At 39.5% G+C, this 22,497-nt stretch overlaps 1 protein-coding gene and 1 long non-coding RNA gene across 3 annotated transcripts in view; one reads left to right on the top strand and one right to left on the bottom strand.

Annotated features, from left to right (window-relative positions):
* tm2d1 (TM2 domain containing 1) overlaps positions 1 to 3,537 on the top strand; it is an 11,759-nt gene extending 8,222 nt beyond the window's left edge. Inside the window, exons 7-8 of the mRNA XM_079890266.1 lie at positions 1,725 to 1,844; positions 3,382 to 3,537. Coding sequence (XP_079746392.1) covers positions 1,725 to 1,835 — 111 coding nt within the window. The 3' untranslated portion in view covers positions 1,836 to 1,844; positions 3,382 to 3,537. The remainder of the gene's footprint in view (positions 1 to 1,724; positions 1,845 to 3,381) is intronic.
* Positions 1 to 22,497, bottom strand: part of LOC307169544 — a 23,032-nt gene extending 535 nt beyond the window's left edge. The window contains exons 1-3 of one of the 2 annotated variants that reach the window (XR_013823161.1): positions 21,848 to 22,497; positions 12,717 to 12,857; positions 4,805 to 5,038 (exon numbers count right to left, since the gene is read on the bottom strand). This is a non-coding gene — a long non-coding RNA (uncharacterized lncRNA). Of the gene's footprint in view, positions 1 to 4,804; positions 5,039 to 12,716; positions 12,858 to 21,847 lie in introns of those variants that run through there. The other variant, XR_013823160.1, reaches the window with a different exon arrangement.

Raw genomic sequence — 22,497 nt, 5'->3', positions numbered from 1 at the left:
ACCGCTTCCACATGCCACCAATGACAGATATTTATGGCAAGCTCTTATGCATGTTGAAAGATGGCTCCAGAAATAATTATTACACGTACTTTAGAAATCTTTCGGCCGCTACGTCATATGTTGGAAATGTTTGCGTCCCCTGCTGCTAGTGAAAACAAAAAATTGTGTGTCTGAACTACTAAACGCTGAGGGAACAATGACTTGATGTTTTCCAACATGTTTCAACAGGACAGGACAGCGTGTTACGATACCTTATTCGTAGTTTATCTGAAGAATGTGATATCCATCAAGACTTTTTGTCATTTATAAGCTTTAAAAGTTCTGGCCTTTCAATCTCTTTCAAATTTACTGACTTCCATAAACACGGTGTGCCTCAAGTCCTCTGTACCTAGTTTGATTATTCGTAGTCGCTTGCAACGTACTGCTTTAAAACAATACCTGTCCATTCATTGACAATTTCATGCTTCTGCTGGTTTATCATGACTCCCTCAGTTGTTTTGCGTTCCTCTTCAGAAACGCCCGCTCTTTCCTAGCCGCAGTGGATAAATAAACCAAGCCTTTATTTTTTTAAATGGCCGTGGCGGCTTTGATTAACAGGGCCACTGCAGTGTTTATTGTTCTCTTAATGTCTTATTGAAGGCCCTGGGAGAGCAATGCTTTTAAGAAGTGCCTCTGGCAGCCAAAGCTGTCACGCGCTAACATTCTCAATTAGCTGTCGACTGTCGTGCCTCTTCGTTTTTAAATTGTGACACTTTTGATAAAGAGTATCCCCTTCCCTCGAGACCCCATTTGCGCTCACCGCTCCTTTCTAAAACCCCATATTTTATACACCAAACTACCTTCGCTAAAAGCGGTGTCGTTCGGGAAATGCATCTTTGAGAACTTATAAATAAACACCTGGGACATGTTACTGTAATGTATATTCATCAATATTCCTTCCTGCGAGTCGTGCCACAATTCGGCCTATAGTGATGCAATATAACGGCACAGTGAAACTTAATGTTTTAGAGTGGAGGAATCAATCGAGTTTGATGGATCGAATGTTAATGGAATGAGAGAAGATGAACGTGCGTATTCAAGAAACTCTAGTCGACCACCACACCGATCTAGACAACTTTCGGGCGATACCATTGCGAGAGGAAATAGCTTGTATTGGGCCACTGCCAGATGAGTGCTAATCTTGATATGGTAGAACACAGTGTCTGTGTTTGGTGGGGCTTTTCTCCCTCCACCAGATGTGTGTTCTCATTATCATCCCGTCCCAGAGTGGAGCGGAGCAGAGCCGGCATAGCCAGGTGTTGGGCACGCACGCCTGCAGGAAGCCATTACACTGTCTTTGTGCGTCAGTCCAAGCATGTTGCTCGTATAGAAGCTGATCTCAGAACTGGCACGGGCCCCAGTTTGGGCTCTAGGCTCATTGCTGAAACTCTGATCTGGGGACTGTCCTTTGGGACACTCCTCCTCACTAGGACTCAGAAAGCAACCTCAATTACAGCACTGCCTGGGGTTAAACTTAAATTGCTTCCAATTCGGCATTACTGTCTTATAATTCAATTGCATGAGCATGAGCCATCTGAGGAGGACGATAGACCCAACCAGCCCACCTGGTATTCATCATTGTGTAATGTGGAATCATGTAATTGTCTGGTGAAAGATTACATTGTTATGTATGTCTCCCTACGCCGCTCTGACATTCGAGACTCATTTTGTTTGCTCTGGCATAGATTGTGGGTCCATCAGACGGGTCGGATTACATCGTGGACTACTACGGGGCACGCCTCACCCGTCTTTCGATAACAAATGAGACCTACAGAAGAACGCAGCTCTCTCCGTGAAGACACCAGGTGAGGATCTGTTTGTCAAAGCTGTAAAAACGTATCTATCCAGGGTTGGACTGGAGGGTTATGAACTTTGTCATACAGCAGTGTCGAGAGAACAGAAAAAGGGGCGTATGGGTAAGTGGCATATTTTGAAAGTTCTTCAAAGACTTCTTAATAATGCGCTGACTCAAGGTCAGTGGTGATCTCAAGTGACCTCCTGAGGTATCAAAGCAAACTGGCAGACCAAGGACACCTTCAGCTTGATCTAAGCCCCCGTCCACCACCCCTCACTCTCTTGTTCCCCAGAAGGGGCTCCCTGCTCTAGGGAGAGAGCGATTAAATGTCAAACGTGCCGAGAGGACGTTGGGAAAACACGCTGAGGTCGTGAGATTGCACTTATTATGGCTGGCACCAGGGCTGCATCTGTTGAATTTTGTCCTGGTACCCCACACACACGCTCTTGCAGACATCCCCATATCCAAAAGAAAATAGTGGCCGCATTCTAGACGATTACTTATATCTGTGTTTTTTCCCTATCTGTTTCTGTTTCCTGCCAGTACGGTTCTCTGGTTAACATTAGCAGCAGCAGGGGTAATGGCGGTGACAAGGGTGTTATGTGGAATGGGACCCATGTGGAGACCATTACTTGCTCTCCTGTGTTTACATTGTTCCAGCATAAGCCTCCGAAGATACAAGGTCTCAATCCCACATCATTCATTTGCCACATCTCCTAGTCTTTCTTCTATCTTCTTAGGACAGTTTCACGAAGCAAATCTAGACTGAATGCATAGGCATTTTCAGTGGAGAACTGTCACTGACCAGGTTTATCTGTGTTTGACTTAAAAATATCAGGCCATCACCTCACACCATCATCCTTGCTATTGCCTTGCAGCCTGATCCAGAGTAGTTGATCTAACATTAGATCAATTGCTATAACAAGAAAAAACAGCCCAGAAGATCTTTAGAAGATCCCAAGGTAGATCTAGATGAAGTACTTCAGATGTAGATTATTTAGGGCTAGTCTAGACCACACCACCCAGATTATGATGATCTACAACTAGATCTAGACTGAACAACTCATATTATGATGATCTACACCCAGATGGAGACAAAGCATCCTGTGTGGCTCACATGTTAATACGTCCAGTCAAATGCAGTCCTTGTACACTGAAAAAAAATGTAAGCTTGTCACTGGGGTAGTACACTTAAAGTACCTTATCTGCCCCTAAAATGTGCCAAATTAGTACCTTAGAGTAGTAATACGAATCATTTAAGTATTACTATGAATTTTTCAGTTGCAAATGATGTCCCATTTTCTGGTTTTCTATGTTTCAACCTTATAAATAGTTTCCCATGTTTACATCAGCTCTGGAATGAATCCAGAAACCCAAATGATGTTCTTCCTCGTATAGGAAAAATGATACTGATCTATTTCAGCATTGGAAATGTTCCCTGCCACATGTGTCGTCTTCAGTGTTGGAAGAGACTGATTTATCTTCTGCTTGTGTTGTCCTGGACCTGCTCCCAAACAGAACTAACTCTTTCCATTCTGCCGTTTCAGGTGGATCCCAATGAGATGACCCACCAAATGTACAGGATCGTGTTATGTAAATTCTTTGGATATGCCTTTGCCGTTTCCAAACACAAAGACACATGGATATGCCAAACTACGCTCTGGGAAAGACTAGTCCATGCAAATACGGCTCATGTATGTGCTGAGCTGCGTTGGTCCCACTGCTCCCAAGCTCTGCTCGGAACCTTGCTCTATCGCTCTCTCTCCCTCCCATCAATCATCGACCTCTTCCTTTGAGTCATGTTGCAGGAATGTAGTCCATCATTTGTTTCTTTTCATTCCGTGCCCACTCTAGCTTCACATCGTTGGACATTGTGTGATGTTTTGATGTTATTTAAACACTGTAAATAAAAGTTTTAATATCACTTTCAGTGCTGACATGTTTTGTACTTTGCATTGTTAGTAGAGATGTGCAACTCGGTTTTCATATTGGATCCGGCCAATATTAGCGGATATTATTTTATGTCATTGGGCTGAATTGGCTGATATAAAAAGGTATAAAAACACACTTTATTTGTATATGTATTTATTTATTTTAGTGTCAGCCATCATATTTGTATTGGCCACAATATTAAAAATAATATCTGTATCGGTCAAAATAATCTCTGATTGTTAGGTATCATACAATATTGGGTGGTTACACTTTTCAGTCGTCTTGTAAAAGTGGCCCGTCGTTATCCCTTCTGATCTTCAAACAATCTGTGTCAGACCAATGTCAAGTGCTCCTTCAATTTCACTCGAGTGCTTCTGCTTGTCTGCCCTGCCTCAGTCCGTCACATTGCCATTAATACAGACTCCTGTAGAGGCTCTTCATCACACTGAAGTGATTGCGGAGCAGGCCCGACTACGCCAATGTGTGTGCGCGCACGTGCGTATGAGCATGCTTCCTTATGAGCTGCAGTGTCCTTGCTACAACACGTACGACTCTGCTTGGATATGTAAAAACATATTTAGCCCGTTCCCCAGCCTCCGGGATGACGGGTGACCAGTGCTGCTTTGGGACTCTGCCTAAGCTCTCCTGAGCCTGCTTTAGGCATCTCTATAAATCTCCATGAAACAATAGTCTGGACAGCAAGGTTTCGCTTGGTTTTAAGATGTTCAGTTGCTTTGAAAAGCAGTTGCATGGTTCGATTTGAAGTATCATTCATGTGCGTAGCGCTAACAGTTTGAGTTAAGTCCTGAAGTTTGCTACTTGGGGTTAGGGATTTTAACTAATCCTTGACCATAAGAATGTGCAATAATAATAATGCACTGATAATTTGTTTAGATTAAGTATAGCATGTCATATTGCTGTCAATGTTGTTAAATGTCTCCCTAAAAAGGAGAATAAGATAACTTTGATCCCAAACTTTTTAATATAAAAGAAAAAAGGGATTACTGTGGAAGATGTTTTCCTAACCCCCTCCGTCCCTTTCTTTTGCCTCTTTTCTCTTCTCCTCTCGAGGTCTTTTCTTGTTCTCCAGCAGTGCAGGGCTTATCAATAGACCAGCCGGATAAGAGACCAGAGATTTATAGTGCACTTCCCACAAGAGAGAGCAGCAGCTCTGGGACTGCACCCTCCCTCAGTGCGGAGGAGGCCATTCCTCATCCGGCCCTGGTGTTTTATAGGTGCAACCTCCATCTCTCCCTCTCCCGCTTTAGGGCCCTTTGAGATGGAGAAAAATTAAGAGGAGGAAACAGTTTGGAGGCGGCGTGGGGTGCTCCCTTTCATTTACCCTTCCAAAAACAACAAACTCCCAAAGGAGGGGTCAAATAATCCTGCATTGCAGACCACATTGATTCTTTTTGCAGCTGCATCAGGTGGGAAATGGGTCCAGAATCACTTACTCCATCACTAATTTCCTATATGGTGCGTGTCGCTATAAGGATGGAATGAAAACGAGAGAGTGAATCTGGTGGCTGATGTAAATGTGCACTGGAAAGTGCTCTATATATGTACCTTGCTTTGGAAAATGAAACTCTGTAAACATACAGACTCACGAACCATTAGGCCACGACTGCCCAAAAGTCAAAGCGGCATTACGTCACAAAAGTGCGGACTTGTAACAATAAGTCTTCTCCCCCTTGGATTGTTCAGCAAGCTAACAACAAATCAGAGTGCATTGTAGGTATAAAATAATGAATAGTTTGGAAAATGTAGTAGTTAATTTACAAATTAAACATCACTACAAAATGTCCGACAACACTATTTACACAACTTCAGACATGACTAAAGTGTTTTTATGAGTGTTGGGCAGATTTGCTTCACATGGATGTCCTTGAAATGTCAAAGGCCTCTGACTGAACTGAGTCATTGCCTTCTGTTCACCTAAAGCGTCTGATATGCAAGACAAGACTAAGCAGTGCTAACCGGAAACGGCTGAGATCATGGGGCCTGTAACGTTTTGCATAAGCCTAATGGAAGGTTGTGAGGTCATTCGACGGCCTCAAAAGGTTTCTAGACACTTTAGCCACACTTAAGTTAAAAATTGACACTAGTTGGTTAAATGTAATAACAGTCAGACATTTTTAAGTGTGACTTCAGTGTCCAAATATGTTTGGGGCCATTAGACTTAAGGTTGTGTGTTTGACATGATAGGAAGTAGACAGGTCCACAGCTGCGAAATCCCACTGTGAGAGCAACATCCCAGAATTCAACAGTCATGAAATCTCTCTCTCTCTCTCTCTCTCGTCTCTAAAAGTGTGGTGCATTGAAGTGCAGATGCAGTGCAGAAGCGTTCATACACTCGTGATATTGACAAGCATTTCTGGTTGACACTGTGCCAAGCAAGCTGTCCTTGTCACTCTCGACAGCCTGTAAAGAAAATGATGAACCAGTTCCTTTTGTAACGGAGCTCTGTTACACCGCCAATTTCTGGCCTCCTTGATAAATGCTTTCTGATCAAAGCTTTGCATGTGTTAATACTGAAGTCAAAGCCTGTTTCTGACTCAGAGTTTAAAATTATAATTCTTTTTGTATTGTTAATTGCTAAAAACGTATTTTTTTAATTGCAACTTTAAATCTCACAAGTACACTAATTGTGTGTAATTGCTACTTTTTCCCGTAATGTATACTTTATTTCTCATAACTGCAACTTAATTTCTCACCAATGTGACTTTTCTGAAGATATCTTTCAAAATTGCAACTGTTTCTTTCAGTTGCTACTTTTTTTTAACAATTTTGACTTTGCGACCCAAATATAGCAACTACTATATTTCTCCTAACTTGTACTTTTTTTTATCATTTCTAATTTATTTTTCTCGTAATTGCGAATTGCAACACTTCCTAGTAATTTATACTTTATATCCCACAAATGTGCAATTATTTCTCTCATTCATGACTTTTTCTCCAAATTCTATCTTTTTTCCTCACAACTGTGACTTTATTCTCATAATTGTGAATTTATACCTCACATTTGTCACTTTGTCACAATTCTGACTCCTCTTATTTTAAACTTTATCAAAATTACAACTATTTCTCTCAATGTACACTTTTCTCATAATTTCTACTTTATTTCTCATAAATGCAACTTAATTGCAACTTTTTCCTCACAATTACGTCTTTATATCCCAAAATTGAAACTACTGTAGGCTACTTCTCGTAACTGCTACTTTTTTAGTAATTTCTAAAAGTTTCTCGTAATTGTTCATTTATACTTCACATTTGTGACTTTATATTCCCCCAATGTGACTTCATTTCTTATTTTAAACTTCATTTCAAAATGAAATGTTTTATTTTTTGCTCTAAAGGCGGCAACAGGAATTCAAGAAGAAAATGAAAAACATGAGGTGAAATTTCTCATGAGAGCAAAAGCAATCAGTTAAAATGAGTTTCTTCTTCAACGGTGTCAAATTGCGCTCATGAGTCATGACCTCTTGCATAACGGCGACATCTGCCTCATTTGGACGGCGTGATGGTGTCAAAACGGTCTCAAAACATTGTTCGTTGCTCTTTATTTTACAGTATGTGCACTTTCGATGTGCTTACAGTGTACTTACCCACAAAAGTACAGAGTAATGTAGGGTTTAGGGTTAGTACCTAGTTATTACCAGTTAGAACTGCAATAAGTACTTAGTATGCTCATGCGAAACAGGACTGTGCTACCACATAGTTTGTTGTGCAAAAACAAGTGCAAGTCACACACACTAACTGGTCAGATTCTCAGTCGTCACTGTTTATGAAGTGTGTGTGCGCGTTTGTGTGACCTTCAATCCAAGCGTAGTCTTGTAAGCTAATCTGCTTGTGTGTGTGTGTGTGTGTTTGGGTTAGCCTGCTTGAAACAAATCGAGTACCGTGCCGAGGCTCTCGACGCAGTCTGACTCAGCAGAAATGCAGTCAGTCATCGTCTCCCGTCACCCGCGCAGCTCCACTGCAATGAAGCTGTGGACGCAGCACGTCGACGGGGAAGATTCATGGCGCTGGAGTACCGCGCCGTCTCACCTCGGAGTCAAACACCCCGGCGGCACGGGCAGAGCTCATCCTTGCTGACGGAGACGCCACGGCAGAATAGAGAAATCTTTGTTCGCCAGCTGTACCTGATTTTGCAAACATTTTATACATCTCCCCCCACCTTTACCCTTTTCTTCTAAAGTACATCCTGTTTTTTGCAAAGTTCTTGGCTGGGAGATCCCGCGCAAACTCTGGTCCGGCGCTCACTATAGCTTTTCAGGGTCACGCGTCATGTGTGTTTAATCAAAATTCAATTACTGTGCCGCACCACGCTCCAAAACCCCACAGCCCAGGTTATGAAGTATGATGAAACAGGCCCCGGCCCTAATTGGTTCAGTATGAAGCCAATATCTCCCTAGCATGTTATGATAAATAGCTTCCTGTGCTGGAGTCCAGCGTCTCCTTCTTTCTCGTTTTCTATCTTTCCACACGTTTCAAAAATCACTCTGATCAGTCCTGTGGGATGCAGGTCAAGGTCGTGGTGATTTTGGAGTCAGGCGTGTTGTGAGCGCTGTAGCGGTGCTGTCATGTCTCATTGCTGCTAGATTTACATTCAGATTGCTTTGGAGTTTAAGTCATGATCTGATTGTATTAGGTTTCTATGCTTATGAAAAAAGTACTAAAAGTAGGGTTTATTTGGGCACAGAACAAAGGTAGCACTATAGTTCCTTACAAAAAAGAACCAAAAATGTCATAGTACCATAGTATTAACATCTGGTATCATTGCTGAATGGTAACGCAATATTGCTTTTTCAGTTTTTTTTCTACATAACATTGATAATAAGAACCATTATTAATAACTGAGCACCAATCATAATTGATAATAACTGAGCAGCAATTGTGAATAATTTTCATAGAGACATCAGTAGCTGTATTAATATCAGTGATACTGGCCTTCATAAAAAGATGTCATTAAACAAGTATTTAAAATATACCATTTTTATGTTGTTTCTACACTTAACTGTGATAAATATATTAAAAATGTATACGTTTTTAATCATGATTAATCTCCGATTTTTTTATGGATTAATCTAGTTAATTTTTTTAAATCAATTGACAGCACTAATATATATATATATAGTATGATGGTATTACCATGGTACCACCAGTATTTTTTGTAAGACTTAACAGCTTCTAACATTTATTTCAAACTAAACTGTGATGTGAATGCAATCTGATATTTAGAGTAATCTACTTACCCAAGATGAATATCCCGAGACCTCATCCAGACTACATTGGTCATCCCGAAAGTCAATATGAAATCAAAAACGACCCTATTTATTTTCTTAATTCAGTTCCTGGTCTTATTGTGTATGATTCATTAGTGCACGTTATTCTAGAGAGAAAAATGTTTGCCTTTGTGATCTTTTATCAAAGTGTAATCAGTGTCATGTGACTAATCTCTCTATGTCCGCAGGAAAAAGCCGCCGTGACCATGCTGATTGGCTGATGGCACCACAAGAACACACACAGTTTCGAATATAAGTCCATAAAGTCTTGTCTTACAGTATATATTTTTCTCCTGATTATACTGTTTCACTCAGATTATGACAGTTAAATGGTTTCATGCACAGTAGGCTTTAAAAACATTTTATTACTGAAAAACACTTATGTTGTCGTCACGAATGCGTGTCTGTTAGTGAAAGTGATGCCCACTCACTATGATATTGGCAGAGAAAGACCTTCTTTCACACGCACACCCACCTCCTCCATCCCAGCATGCCCACCCAGGTTACATGAGCCCATGAAATTACAGTTGTGTCGCTTGGAACCGAAAGTGTCAAGAGGAATTAATGATAAGGTGACAGGCTTCATGAAATGGTGTTTGAGAAATAAATAAATATGGAGGCCAGACCTTTCCAACCCCCCTCCTCTAATCCTTTATTTTAATTTTCACGTTTGGTGCTGGCGTGTCACCCGATAAGCCTGTCCAATATTCTCACGCTGGCTCAGCCGTGAGTTTCTCAGCTGATGCTCGGCTTCCCTGCCAGGATGGACGGGCACCGCCTGGCATTTGGAGAGCTTGTGTGTTCCAGAAGGTTTGAGTGTGTGTGACACACACATTTTTATCTGAAAAATATATTAAAAATGGATTAAAACGAACTAAAACTGATAAAAGTATTGTTCATTGTTAGTTTGTTAACTAATGTAGTTAATACATGTTAAAAAATTAAACCTTATTGTAAAGTGTTACCAATTTATTAAACAATTTCTTGGTAAAAAAAAAAAAAAAAGAGCTTGACTGGTCATTATTTCTATTGTATTTTTTTTTTCTATTTGTTTGCTTTTGTTAATTTCCTGCAACCTGACAAATATATATTTTTTAAGTTATAATAATATTAAATATAATTATCATACTAAAGTATTTACATAATTTAGCATTTATTTTAAATATTCAATACATTTGTATAATTATTATATTACTATTTTTTTTAAATATTTAAATAAAATATTATACAACAATTAGAACACTAAAAATAAAAAAAATGTTAAAAAAAGGGTTTGTGTGAGGGTTAGTTTAACTGGCCATTATTTATTTTAAGGTTTGCATTTTAATTACCTTTTTACTTGTGGAGATTCACTAAAGTAGTCTAAATATATCTGTTTAAAAATGATAATATTAATAATATTATTTAAATATCATTGTAAAATTGTTTTTTTATTTTGTAATATTTGTAAAATTGTAATATTTAATAATTATATTACTATTTTTAAAATATTATAAATGTTGACATTTTAATTATATATGTAATACTTTTTATAATTATTACACTAATATTTAAACATGTTAAAAATAGTATAAATATTCACTGTCTTCTTTTGACTTGAGCACATTACAAATGTCATAGAAAGCCCCCCCTAGCATCTTTTACATGCGCAAAAAATGTAAATATCCACTCATTTCTAGTGTAAAACTGTGTTATATGGTGACACCGCAGCTCACTGCTGTCATTGTGGTGATATGTCATGTGAACTGCCTGTATCTTGGCTGTACAGTCTCAGAATAATGTCTGAGCATAATCAGCCATACAGCCATAACCGTAATGGCTCAGCACGAGGACTCCGTACACGCACACAGAGAAAGCCCACATGTAAGACCCTGACTCAACTCAACGAGGAAAGAGTCTTATCGGGCTGTTGGATGTAATCCGCTCCGTGTCTGCCAATCCACTTAAAACAGGGCAGTCTGCGTGAAATGAACAGCACCTGTTCAGCAACACCTCTTCCTCTCGCTGCCCAGCCAGTCAGTGAGTTTCCACGCAGGTTTCAAGTTTGTGAGTTTGTATGTGTGGTAATCTCTCTCATATATCCCATGGATGCAACTCACACTGAGGCCGGTGAGTCACTATCCTGGATCATTTCAAACACTAATGGTTTGTGCTTTACAGCATTTGGCATCCATCTGATGAAATGCAATGAAGAGACAAGAAACAATGAGTAAGGCTGAAGAGATGTGAATGGCTCCTGTTAATAAGATAAATGCTCAAATGTGTCCCGGGGATCACAGTAGGCTCACCGCGAAGATCGCTTGGCCGGTGAAGAGGCGTTAAACACAGGTTTGTGCGCGTCCAACAAAGCTATCAGGAAACAGTTGGAGACCACTCAAAAACCAGTTCACTCTTATTATAGCCTCAGAAAAAGATAGAGAGTTCAGTTGTTTCATTTCATGAGATTTGTTGATGAGTTTTCTTACTTTTTTTCTGAATAGTTCTTGTGTAAAAGATGCCTTGCTATACTGGCCCAAGTCAAAAGAGCCCACAAATGTATCTCTATGATATTTTGGCCTCTAAATTTGGCTCAGTTTCTATCTTTCAAAGTAAATCTTGGGAATTGTCATCAATTTGATTGTCTGCCAGTCGAAAAATTGCGTGTCTGAATGCTTAGAAAAGGATAAAAGAAAAGAAAATAATGATATATTTTATCAAATATGATCAATAAGTTATGACAACATGTTTTTACATTGCTTTAACTGATCAAAATAGGTTAAGCAATTTTTTTATTTTTTAATCTTATAAACGATTCAACTCTAAGTCAGTTTAATGTAATTTAAGTTGAAAAGTTGATTGTACTTTTTTACAGTGACATATTTCAAATCATAATGTTTTATATATCGTTTCATTTAATTACATGTAATTTGTCGCAACAGAATGCTTTTTTATCGACCCTCTTTAGATCATTTATATCTTTATATAATATCTAATTTATTATATTTTCATGTATTTGCATTCTTTTTTTTTATTGCTATAACAACATTGTCACAAGATGCTTGAGCAGGCTGAAGTACTGCTCTTCATTTGACCTATAGGAGGCGGTGTTTCTACACTTTGTCAAAAGTAAGAGGTCTCTTGGCCGCAGTCCTGCTTTGTTCCAGCGTCCCGTCGTATGTCACCCAAAAAGGATTTATGGAGGAAGACAAGTCCAATATATGAGACACCTCATATAACAACATCCTCCATTTGAACAATTAAGGGCACAATGGCAAAAGCCTACAGACTAAAAAGGATGCACTTGGTATACGACAAGCACGCTCACACACGCTGCCACTATCTCCAACTGAAATGAAACTGCACAAAAGCGCCGAACACTGACTCTATTGACTGCTCATCGGTGGCGTAACTCAATCGGGCTAAGAATGCAAACGGGTGGTGGGATGGGGGCGAGATATGGAGAGACGGGTAGGGCTCTCATTTGTCAGGCCGCAGTGCATCAGTGGAGCGTGAACGGCACACACAAACCATGAGGGCTCGGCCCCGACACCATGCACCCGCTGTCAGGGTGCCGTCACAGTCCTGGCCCCAGGCATGGGGGAGGGTTAAGAGCCAAGGCCACTGGGAGAGTTAATGATGCCTGACCGGAGGGACACGCGCACACACACACACACACACACACACACCTGCTTGGTGTCCTCCACCACTGTGCGTCGCACCCTCAGATAGGAAGATCCTGTTCGGGATACTGCTGATGTGGACTGTGCTGAGTTTTGGGATTTTGCTGCAATGTCTCAGGTTTTGTTCACTGAGAGGGATCCGTGAGACTGCAAAAAAAAAAAAAAAAAAATTTGCAGTAAGAGAGGACAGGAAGTTTAGCAGACAGCTAAAATCACCTAAATTTCATTAGGTGACAGAAGCAAACCTTGCTAACTTTGGAATTTGGAATTCTATTCCTGCCATAGAAAAATATGGTACGAGTACACTGTAAAAAATTATATGATCTATAAGTTATGACAACATGTTTTGACATCGTCAAAATAACTTTTTTATAAGTTATTCAAGATTCAACTAATTTTTTAAGTCAGTTTAATGTAATTTAAGTCGAAATGACTTCGACATCCAAGTTGATTGTACTTAATTTAAGGCTGCAATTCAGCAACGGGTAATATGGAATCTTATTAGTTTCTGCCACAGAATAAAAAGCTTCTTAATCTCACAATTCTGACTTTTTTTGCAAGATAAAGTTTGAGATAAAAGATGCAGTTACCTTTTTTTTAATTCCGTGACGGAAACAACCTTCCATAAAATGATAATACAAAAAGGTAAAGAATAAAGCCTCTTTAATGTTAGCAGTGCGTTAACAGTGCAGATACTATGAATATACTAGCATTCCCATTCATCTGAGAGTTGCTCGGCTATATCTAACATCTATATTATATACAACTAGCCTACTTCTGAATGGAAAAACATGTTTTTCACGGCTGTTTAGTTACATTATCAACTAGAAGGGGCGAACACAGTCATGCTAACATGTCAAACCTTGACTTTTTGTTCTACAGAGACAGGTTTATTTTCTCAGAAGGACTATATATCTAAGATAGCAGGCATATTTTCTGTGTTATCCTTTAATCTAGCTCAAGATGTAGTGTAAGAGAGTAGACAGAGAGATGTCTCTGTGCTCTTCTGCTGTGTTTACAGTGGACTGGATTCAGGTTGGATCCAGGCTGACCGCAGCAGGGATCCCTTCTCACTAGAATATCACCCAAAGTCGACATAATTACCGGCCAGCTGGGTTGGGTTTTTAAAAGCATGCATAAATATACAGCGCTTCAGCGAAATTGACGTTGTGTGGGTCATCCACCTATAAATCAAGGAAAACACACATACACAAACTGTCAGCTGTACGCTGGACTGTGGTGGCTCAGGCTGGTGTGAGTTTTTTGAGGGATTCTGTTGTGTTCAGTTGTCCATCGTTAGCGTGAAACATGAAACGCGCATTTAATTTTTAGCACAGGCAGCGCAGTTCAATTATAGTGAAAGAACGTCGCTATGGCTGAATTGTTTTTAAAAGCAAAGCAAATGAAGGAACTAACGTATCCTGCAAGCAAATGCAGTTGAACATGTTTTTGAAAGTGGCATTAAACAAAATTTGTGGTAGTCTTTTCTTCCCTATTGTGATGTATAAGTAAACGGCTTCTCGAACAAGAAAAAAAATGTAGGGCGGAACTTGATTTTGTCCTTATTGGATGGTTGGATCATTGGGGGTTTTCTATTGGTCGATCTCATGTGAGTGACAGGTTGTCCCGCCCTCGAGCCAGTAAACACGTCATCAGAGAAGAGATGCCGTTGCAATAGGGTAACTTCTTCTGATTAAATATTACATGGGCACATCAATTTAAAAGAAATTATGATGTGCATGAATATATAATTTAGATTAAATACTGCAATATTCCATACATTATGACTTTGTTGATGTTTGGCGAATTTTGCAGCCGAAATCTGGTCATTTCAATAGGAATTCATGCAGTCGGGATGAAATATTTCCCCACGGTTATTTCACAAAGTTGGTCATGCGTTTAACCAGCAGAAAGTTGTGACGTCTGTGTGAGCTGTGCTTTATACACCGCTACACTATTGACAATAAACAAAGGACCATTTTACCTGTGAAATTTCACCACATTTTGTTAAAATGACTGCACATTTATAGTTTGCAAAGCGACAAAGGCTTACAGTAATTGCTGTGTTGATTCATAACACAGATGCTAAAACACGCCAACAAACGTGGACGGAAATCACCACATGGATTACCATCACCAATGGGTTTACATAAGGACACTTTGAAGGGACTTTTCAGCATGTCGACTTACAGATGTATTTTGTTACGTGCCAAAAGTAAGCATGAGACAGAATAATAATCACTGAAAGGTTCCAGCCAAGGTCAGGCCTCAAATATAAACTTCACGCAATAACCGACCACATTATTCACCAAACGCACAGCACATGGAGAGCTGAGTGAGATCATGTTTCCCCGAAGTCCATTTGCTGGGCCTCAGCACCTGCCAGCATTCACACTTTCCCCTTTCTCGCCATCCCAGCCCCATTAAGCAATGGGAAGCCATTGATTGTCGCCCCGGTTCTAAAACACTGGTGGCAATTAAAGGGTCTCATGCTGCGTCCGTGCCTTAGGCAACTCATTGCCATTCAGTGTCCAGCAGGACCATCAGACCCCGGTGTGACCAATACTTCTCTCCTCCTGACCAACTCTTTGATTAATGCTAATTTCTCAGTGGACGGCAGGGCTGTAATCCCGCTCGCTAATTACCCGCTCGTTATGGGGCCAGGCGTGGTTTGGGCCCTCCATCACCCTGGGCTTTGTTACCTCCGCTTTAGCTGTGGCCAGGGGAGGTGTGGATGCCTCCATGCCTATTCATGTATCACATTAGTGGGCTGGACTCGATATGGACTCCTCTGAGGGGTATTATTCAAGTAATGTGTGATACACTGACCAGAAACTGGGTAATTTATCCAATGAGAGACTTAGAAATCCAAAAGCTAGCCATTTGGCAAAGGAGTATGGCCTGTGTGATATAGCCGCTAGCCATTATTATATTAAATAAAGTACCACAGCGTGAATAGCAGATATATAAATGAATATACACTCACCTAAAGGATTATTAGGAACACCATACTAATACTGTGTTTGACCCCCTTTCGCCTTCAGAACTGCCTTAATTCTACGTGGCATTGATTCAACAAGGTGCTGAAAGCATTCTTTAGAAATGTTGGCCCATATTGATAGGATAGCATCTTGCAGTTGATGGAGATTTGTGGGATGCACATCCAGGGCACGAAGCTCCCGTTCCACCACATCCCAAAGATGCTCTATTGGGTTGAGATCTGGTGACTGTGGGGGCCATTTTAGTACAGTGAACTCATTGTCATGTTCAAGAAACCAATTTGAAATGATTCGAGCTTTGTGACATGGTGCATTATCCTGCTGGAAGTAGCCATCAGAGGATGGTACATGGTGGTCATAAAGGGATGGACATGGTCAGAAACAATGCTCAGGTAGGCCGTGGCATTTAAACGATGCCCAATTGGCACTAAGGGGCCTAAAGTGTGCCAAGAAAACATCCCCCACACCATTACACCCCCACCACCAGCCTGCACAGTGGTAACAAGGCATGATGGATCCATGTTCTCATTCTGTTTACGCCAAATTCTGACTCTACCATCTGAATGTCTCAACAGAAATCGAGACTCATCAGACCAGGCAACATTTTTCCAGTCTTCAACTGTCCAATTTTGGTGAGCTCGTGCAAATTGTAGCCTCTTTTTCCTATTTGTAGTGGAGATGAGTGGTACCCGGTGGGGTCTTCTGCTGTTGTAGCCCATCCGCCTCAAGGTTGTGCATGTTGTGGCTTCACAAATGCTTTGCTGCATACCTCGGTTGTAACGAGTGGTTATTTCAGTCAAAGTTGCTCTTCTATCAGCTTGAATCAGTCGGCCCATTCTCCTCTGACCTCTAGCATCAACAAGGCATTTTCGCCCACAGGACTGCCGCATACTGGATGTTTTTCCCTTTTCACACCATTCTTTGTAAACCCTAGAAATGGTTGTGCGTGAAAATCCCAGTAACTGAGCAGATTGTGAAATACTCAGACCGGCCCGTCTGGCACCAACAACCATGCCACGCTCAAAATTGCTTAAATCACCTTTCTTTCCCATTCTGACATTCAGTTTGGAGTTCAGGAGATTGTCTTGACCAGGACCACACCCCTAAATGCATTGAAGCAACTGCCATGTGATTGGTTGATTAGATAATTGCATTAATGAAAAATTGAACAGGTGTTCCTAATAATCCTTTAGGTGAGTGTATATGTAATATCGATTTGAGGTTGAAGTGTTATCTGAGAAGAAATTAGATAAAAGTTTGATTCTGCTAAACATTCTTTGACATGCATTCTTCTGTACATCATACCAAAATGCTTTGACATAGGCCTAGTTTCCTTCCTCTATTCGTTCAGAAAAAATGCTAAATCTAGGGCCAGTTCTTTTTAGGGAGAGTAAAAACATGCAGCGCAAGCAGCGTAGCGTGATTCCGAACTAATGACTCTAATGAGCCAGTTCTAGAATGACTCTAATGAATCAGTTCTTTGTTGTTGAATTAACAACAAGCTCTGAACTGATTCTTTTTGCAATGAATCAAAAACATACAGCGCAACCAGTGTAGCGTTATTCCAGAACGAATGAGTCTATTCTTTTTGCATTCATCCAACAACAAACAGTCCAAACAGTTTAATCCAATTCTCGAATGACTCTAATGAATTGGTTCTTCTTCTTCTTCTTTTTGCCGTGAGTAATACAGTGCAGTTCAAACTTTAATGAATGACTCAAATGAGCCAGTTCTATTTAACAAATCAAAAACATGCAGCACAACCACTTAAAAATAAAGTTTTTTTTTCTTAGTGTGAAGAACAAAGAACGTTTTGTAAAATTAAGAAATGGTTCCTCATTGATGCCAATTAAGAACGTTTTTATTTAAAAGCAGTTTAGTGCGATTCCCAAGCAAATGACTCTAATGAGCCCGTTCTTCTTAGTGAATCAAAACCTACAGCAACTAACTGTGAGATTCAAAATCAGTCACTGACTGTTTTTTTTTTCCTCATATGGCTATTATTCATTTAGTCAGTGGAGTATTTTGTCAATATTAAACAATAAAATATGTTACCTCGTAGCATAAGTGAATTCAGTTATTGTGCACTTTTCGGCTGAGAGTTTACTGCTTTTGACTTGGATACGAGACAGTTGGAGAGACTGTATTGGCAGAGAAGCACTGATTTATTTTAGGATTTGGCCAGACCGCTGACCCGATGTTATGCCAGACAGCACATCTAATTCTTCCAATTGACAGAACTGACACGAGCCGAAGACACTGACGTTGAGAGTTCAAGAAAATCAAAGAAAGAGACAGCAAAAATCAAAAATCAAAAACAGTCAAACCAAGCGACGGCAAAGCAGAGAAAGAGTAGACAAAACAGAGGAAACCGTGGACAAGAGAGGCCTGAAGTGGCTACAAGCTGTTCCACTGATCTCCACATGAATGTCCCTTTTTTTAAAAAAAAACCTGGTCTGCAATTTCCAGTTTAATAGCAGTGCCTGAGGCGATAATATGATAATAGGCTTGCTATCACCCAGGGCGAACTTTTCTCTGCCACGGAGAGGCCTGCCCCGTCCTGCCGGGAGCCCTTTGATTAACGAGCCACGGTAATCCCGGACACGCAGTACGGACTTGGGACAGGAGCTTTCATTTGTGTGCTGAACACAAAAGGCACAGGTGTAATTGTTGCTTTGCCGCCAATGATTAATACTTTTTAGACACCGCATCCCACATGACTGAAATTAACTTAACCATCTTATATAACGCCATAGTGAACTTTAACCAAACAAATTAAGAAAAATAAGCTTGGACTGTCTTTGACTCCCTTCGGATTTGCTTTTTTTGCCAAATCTCAAACTCCCCTTTTCCTGATGTATTTATTTAAACTTCAGAACTCCATTTTCTGTCTGTGTGAAGAATGTACTTGTTTGAATATGTTTCGGTCGCTATCGCTATAAACAGTTCATCCAGTCACGAGGTGACATCTGTTTTGGATTTCAGGATGACGACACGCTGGAGTTCACGCGGATGGTTTATGGAAACGCAAACATCAAGTGTCCCTCTTTTCTGATTACATGTGTAATCAGAACTTCGGTTATCGCATGTTCTAGAACATCCAAGGGATGAGTATTTGTGTCGTCAACAGGCTACTAAACTGAGACCAGATTTTTAATGCCACACCCAATGAGATAGACTAGGCTATTATTGTGTTTTGGCATTCATTTTTAAGTATTAAAAGTGCATTGACTTCCGAGATTTTACAAGACATAATTGTGCACTTTAATGATATTAAAAGAAATGATCATTTCTTTTAACCAGCCAAGCAACAAAATATTTTGTTGACCTGAGGCAGATAGCCCCGCCCATACTGCAATCTCATTGGTCCTGTTAAACATATTCTGACTGGCTGTGACTGTTTTCGCTTTTTCACAAACAAAATAAGTCGGCGGATCTGTTACATCACGCCCGCTTAGGAAAAAACTACTATGGAACAAGACTAAATTAATTTATATTAAAAATATGTTTTCTAAAAGCACATAGCCCACTACGTTATGCTCATTTTGCTTCTTAATGTAACCATTTAAAGCAATGAGTTACAATTGCGTTACTCCCTAAAAAAAAGTTGTAATGGAATGGAATGCGCTGTATTACTTTTGTGTTACTTTTTCTCACCTGGGCTGGGCTCAGTTGTTGGTCTTTTAATCACAAAAAACACAAAAGTTCTATTTTTGGCAAATGAAAAGGCCCTTTCACACCGAAAGCGACATGAATAAGGTAAACAAACCTTTCAGCTGTGCTGTCATTCTGGATCGCAGAAGAATAGGGCGCAGGAGAAGAAAGTTCTTCAGCAATGAAAAAAAAAGAAACATATTTGATGATTATCTAAAGTCATTTTTGCTTTTTAATATGGTTGAATTGGATCATTAAATGTAAGCAGCAAAGACATTGGTTAATAGAGTGAGATTAAATACATGAAGTATATTTTTTGTTATTTAGCATTTCATTATTGCAGGTTTGCGTAATATTTTGAGTTTTCGTTTCACTGTTTTTATTCATTTTGAAGAATACCAAATCTGTTTTTGTTCAAGTGAGATGAGTAAATGCATATTCACGTTAGTCTAGAACTACAATGAGCATCATGTTCACACACAAAGCCTCTGCGCTTACTCCCATTTCTCTCAACATGGAGACGAGAGAGCTGTCAGTCAATACATGTGAGAAAAAAGTCAAACAAAAAAAGTAACTCAGATATTTTTTTGTTAATTTAAAGTAGTGCAATACTTTACTCGTACTTGAAAAAAGTAATCTGATTACTTTACCCAACACTGATTATTTGAAGAGCATTTAAATACATTAACTTTAATTTTATATATATATATATATATATATATATATACACTGATTATTTGAAGAGCATTTAAATACATTAACTTTAATTTTATATATATATATACACTGATTATTTGAAGAGCATTTAAATACATTAACTTTAATTTTATATATATATATATATATATATATATATTATAAAATATAAATGTCTTACAAAATATCTGCAAACAGTAAGTGTCGGCACTCATCAGCCCTCATATTCCTTAAGAATATAGTGCCATAAAAGACAAAATTATATGACTGTATGATTTCGCATTGTTGCAAAATTACATGTTCCATCACATTTTGTTCATTGTTGCTATAAATGCTATAATCAGTATAGTTTTTTCCACCTACCAGTGTGCTCACTGAAAACATTGCTGCTTGTTCATGATTGTTACGGATGTAGTTTCAGCTTAGCATGGGGCAGTAGATTGTTATTTTTTTCAGATTTCCTCTTTTACGTTGCGTTCAGTTCCTTCACTGCATTAATGTGTGTGTAGCGGTCCTGCTCGGAGGCCGCAGTCAACCATGTCAACAACACCGTTCCTAAAGTCATTTTGCATGGGATTACCTAGAACTTTCTAAAGGCTTGCTCTAATTCATGTGCATCTTCACTAAGCTCTTCGCCCAGTATGTGGTCGACGAATGTGAGTGAAATTAATTATCTTTTTTCACTGAATGGCTTCTAAATCCCAGATTAGCCCCTCTAAGTCAGTGTTCAATTTATGATCTATGGTTTTAATGAGGCGCTGGGCTGCACACCCTGCAAAATATGAGAGGAGGAGAGAGGAAAGGAAACATAGTCAATTCATTCATAAAATTGATGTACAATTTTCATTTTTATTTAGTTAAAAAAAATATTTCAACATTACAAAAAGTTTTTAAATAAAGACATTTTTAATTAATTTAATAATTAATTAACATTTACATTATTAATTAAGAATATAATTTCGGTTTATTGCAGGTTTTTTTTTAACCTTCGTAAACTCATGGACTCCAAGCTAGATTTTATCATTAATACTTTACATTACTAATTACATTATAATGCGTAACAAATTCTAACTAGGCCTAATATATAATATTTATATTATATAAAATGTATATCATAATCCCTTTTATCTCCAAGCAACATAAAGTGGTGGTGTTTTTCGGTCATGACTGAATCAATGTTTTTTGATGAATCGGTTGAGTGAATGATTCACTTACTCATAAAGACTGACACTTGTATCTTTTCTGATTGAATCAGTGTTTTTGAACAAATTGTTTGATGACAAAGCCAATGTGATTGTTCCTGACTAAATGAGTATTTTGAGCGAATAATTTGATGAATGATTCAATGACTCACCGATAAAGACAGCAACTGGTTTCATTTCTAAATGAATGTTTTGAACGAATCGGTTGAATGAATGATTCTTTGAGTCATGTTCATTACAAAAATATCTTTTAAAAATCCATTAGTTATTAGGTAGGGCCGGCTCTGGCTTGTTTTATTCTCTTTTTATTTCATTTTCATTTTGGGCGCACAATGTCATCATCAGCTGACCCGCATTCGTTTGAGGAGAACAAGGTTACATTTCATAAGTGTATCTTGATGTAGCCTAATTTATAGTATGACAGAGTAGTATACAGTATATTTCATAGTTCATCACACCATGGTAAAACACTCTAAATTCATAAAAAATGTCAGTGATACATTCACCTAACGTTAGTTGAGTCTGGCCTGTCAGAGTCTAATTCAAGTATGCATGCTAGAAAGTGATTACGTACATGTGTGTTCACCTGAGGTGTTCATGTAGCAGTGACTTTCTCACCGAAGGCCTTGACCTCCTAACCTTTGGCCCCTTGGGAGATTAGGTGTGTGCGCGTCTCGCACGGCGGGCAGGACGAATGCAGACGGGCCGATCCCGGCGAGGAAACCCGAAGCCCCGTGTTGCTTGTGCATTATTCACGGGGCTCTTGCGGTTTCGTCTCGGGATTGTCTCTCGCCCTGTAACCCAATCCTTCGCTTGCACCGTTCCCCTGAGGGAATCCAAGTTCACTGTCACACCACTTCTCAGGGAAAGCGAGGGAGAGGTAGAGGAACGGTCAGCAGCTCTGCTGAGGTGGAAGTCTGCCTGGGTGAACCTGCATTGATCAGATTAAGGCGCTCGTGACCGCAAACCAAAGTCAGTTCACGTCAGTCATGCGTCAGCTGTGCCGTAAAAGAGCGGGAAACTCTCCTCAGGCGCCATTATGTTTTAAAACAGATACAGTGCTTGCTATTAGTGGTGTTTGCTAAGGATAGCATCACTATTACTAAACTTTTTGCACAACTCGTACTAGACATGAATGAAACCGTGCTACTTGTTGAGAAGTATGCAGTTACATTTCTAACACGCAGTGGATAATAAACCAGGAAAGAAAAGCCCTACACCTACTTTGAAGGAGAG

This window comes from Squalius cephalus, assembly GCF_949319135.1.
Source record: "Squalius cephalus genome assembly, chromosome: 13".
NCBI lineage: Eukaryota > Metazoa > Chordata > Actinopteri > Cypriniformes > Leuciscidae > Squalius > Squalius cephalus.
This window is presented reverse-complemented; position numbering and strand designations above follow the sequence as displayed.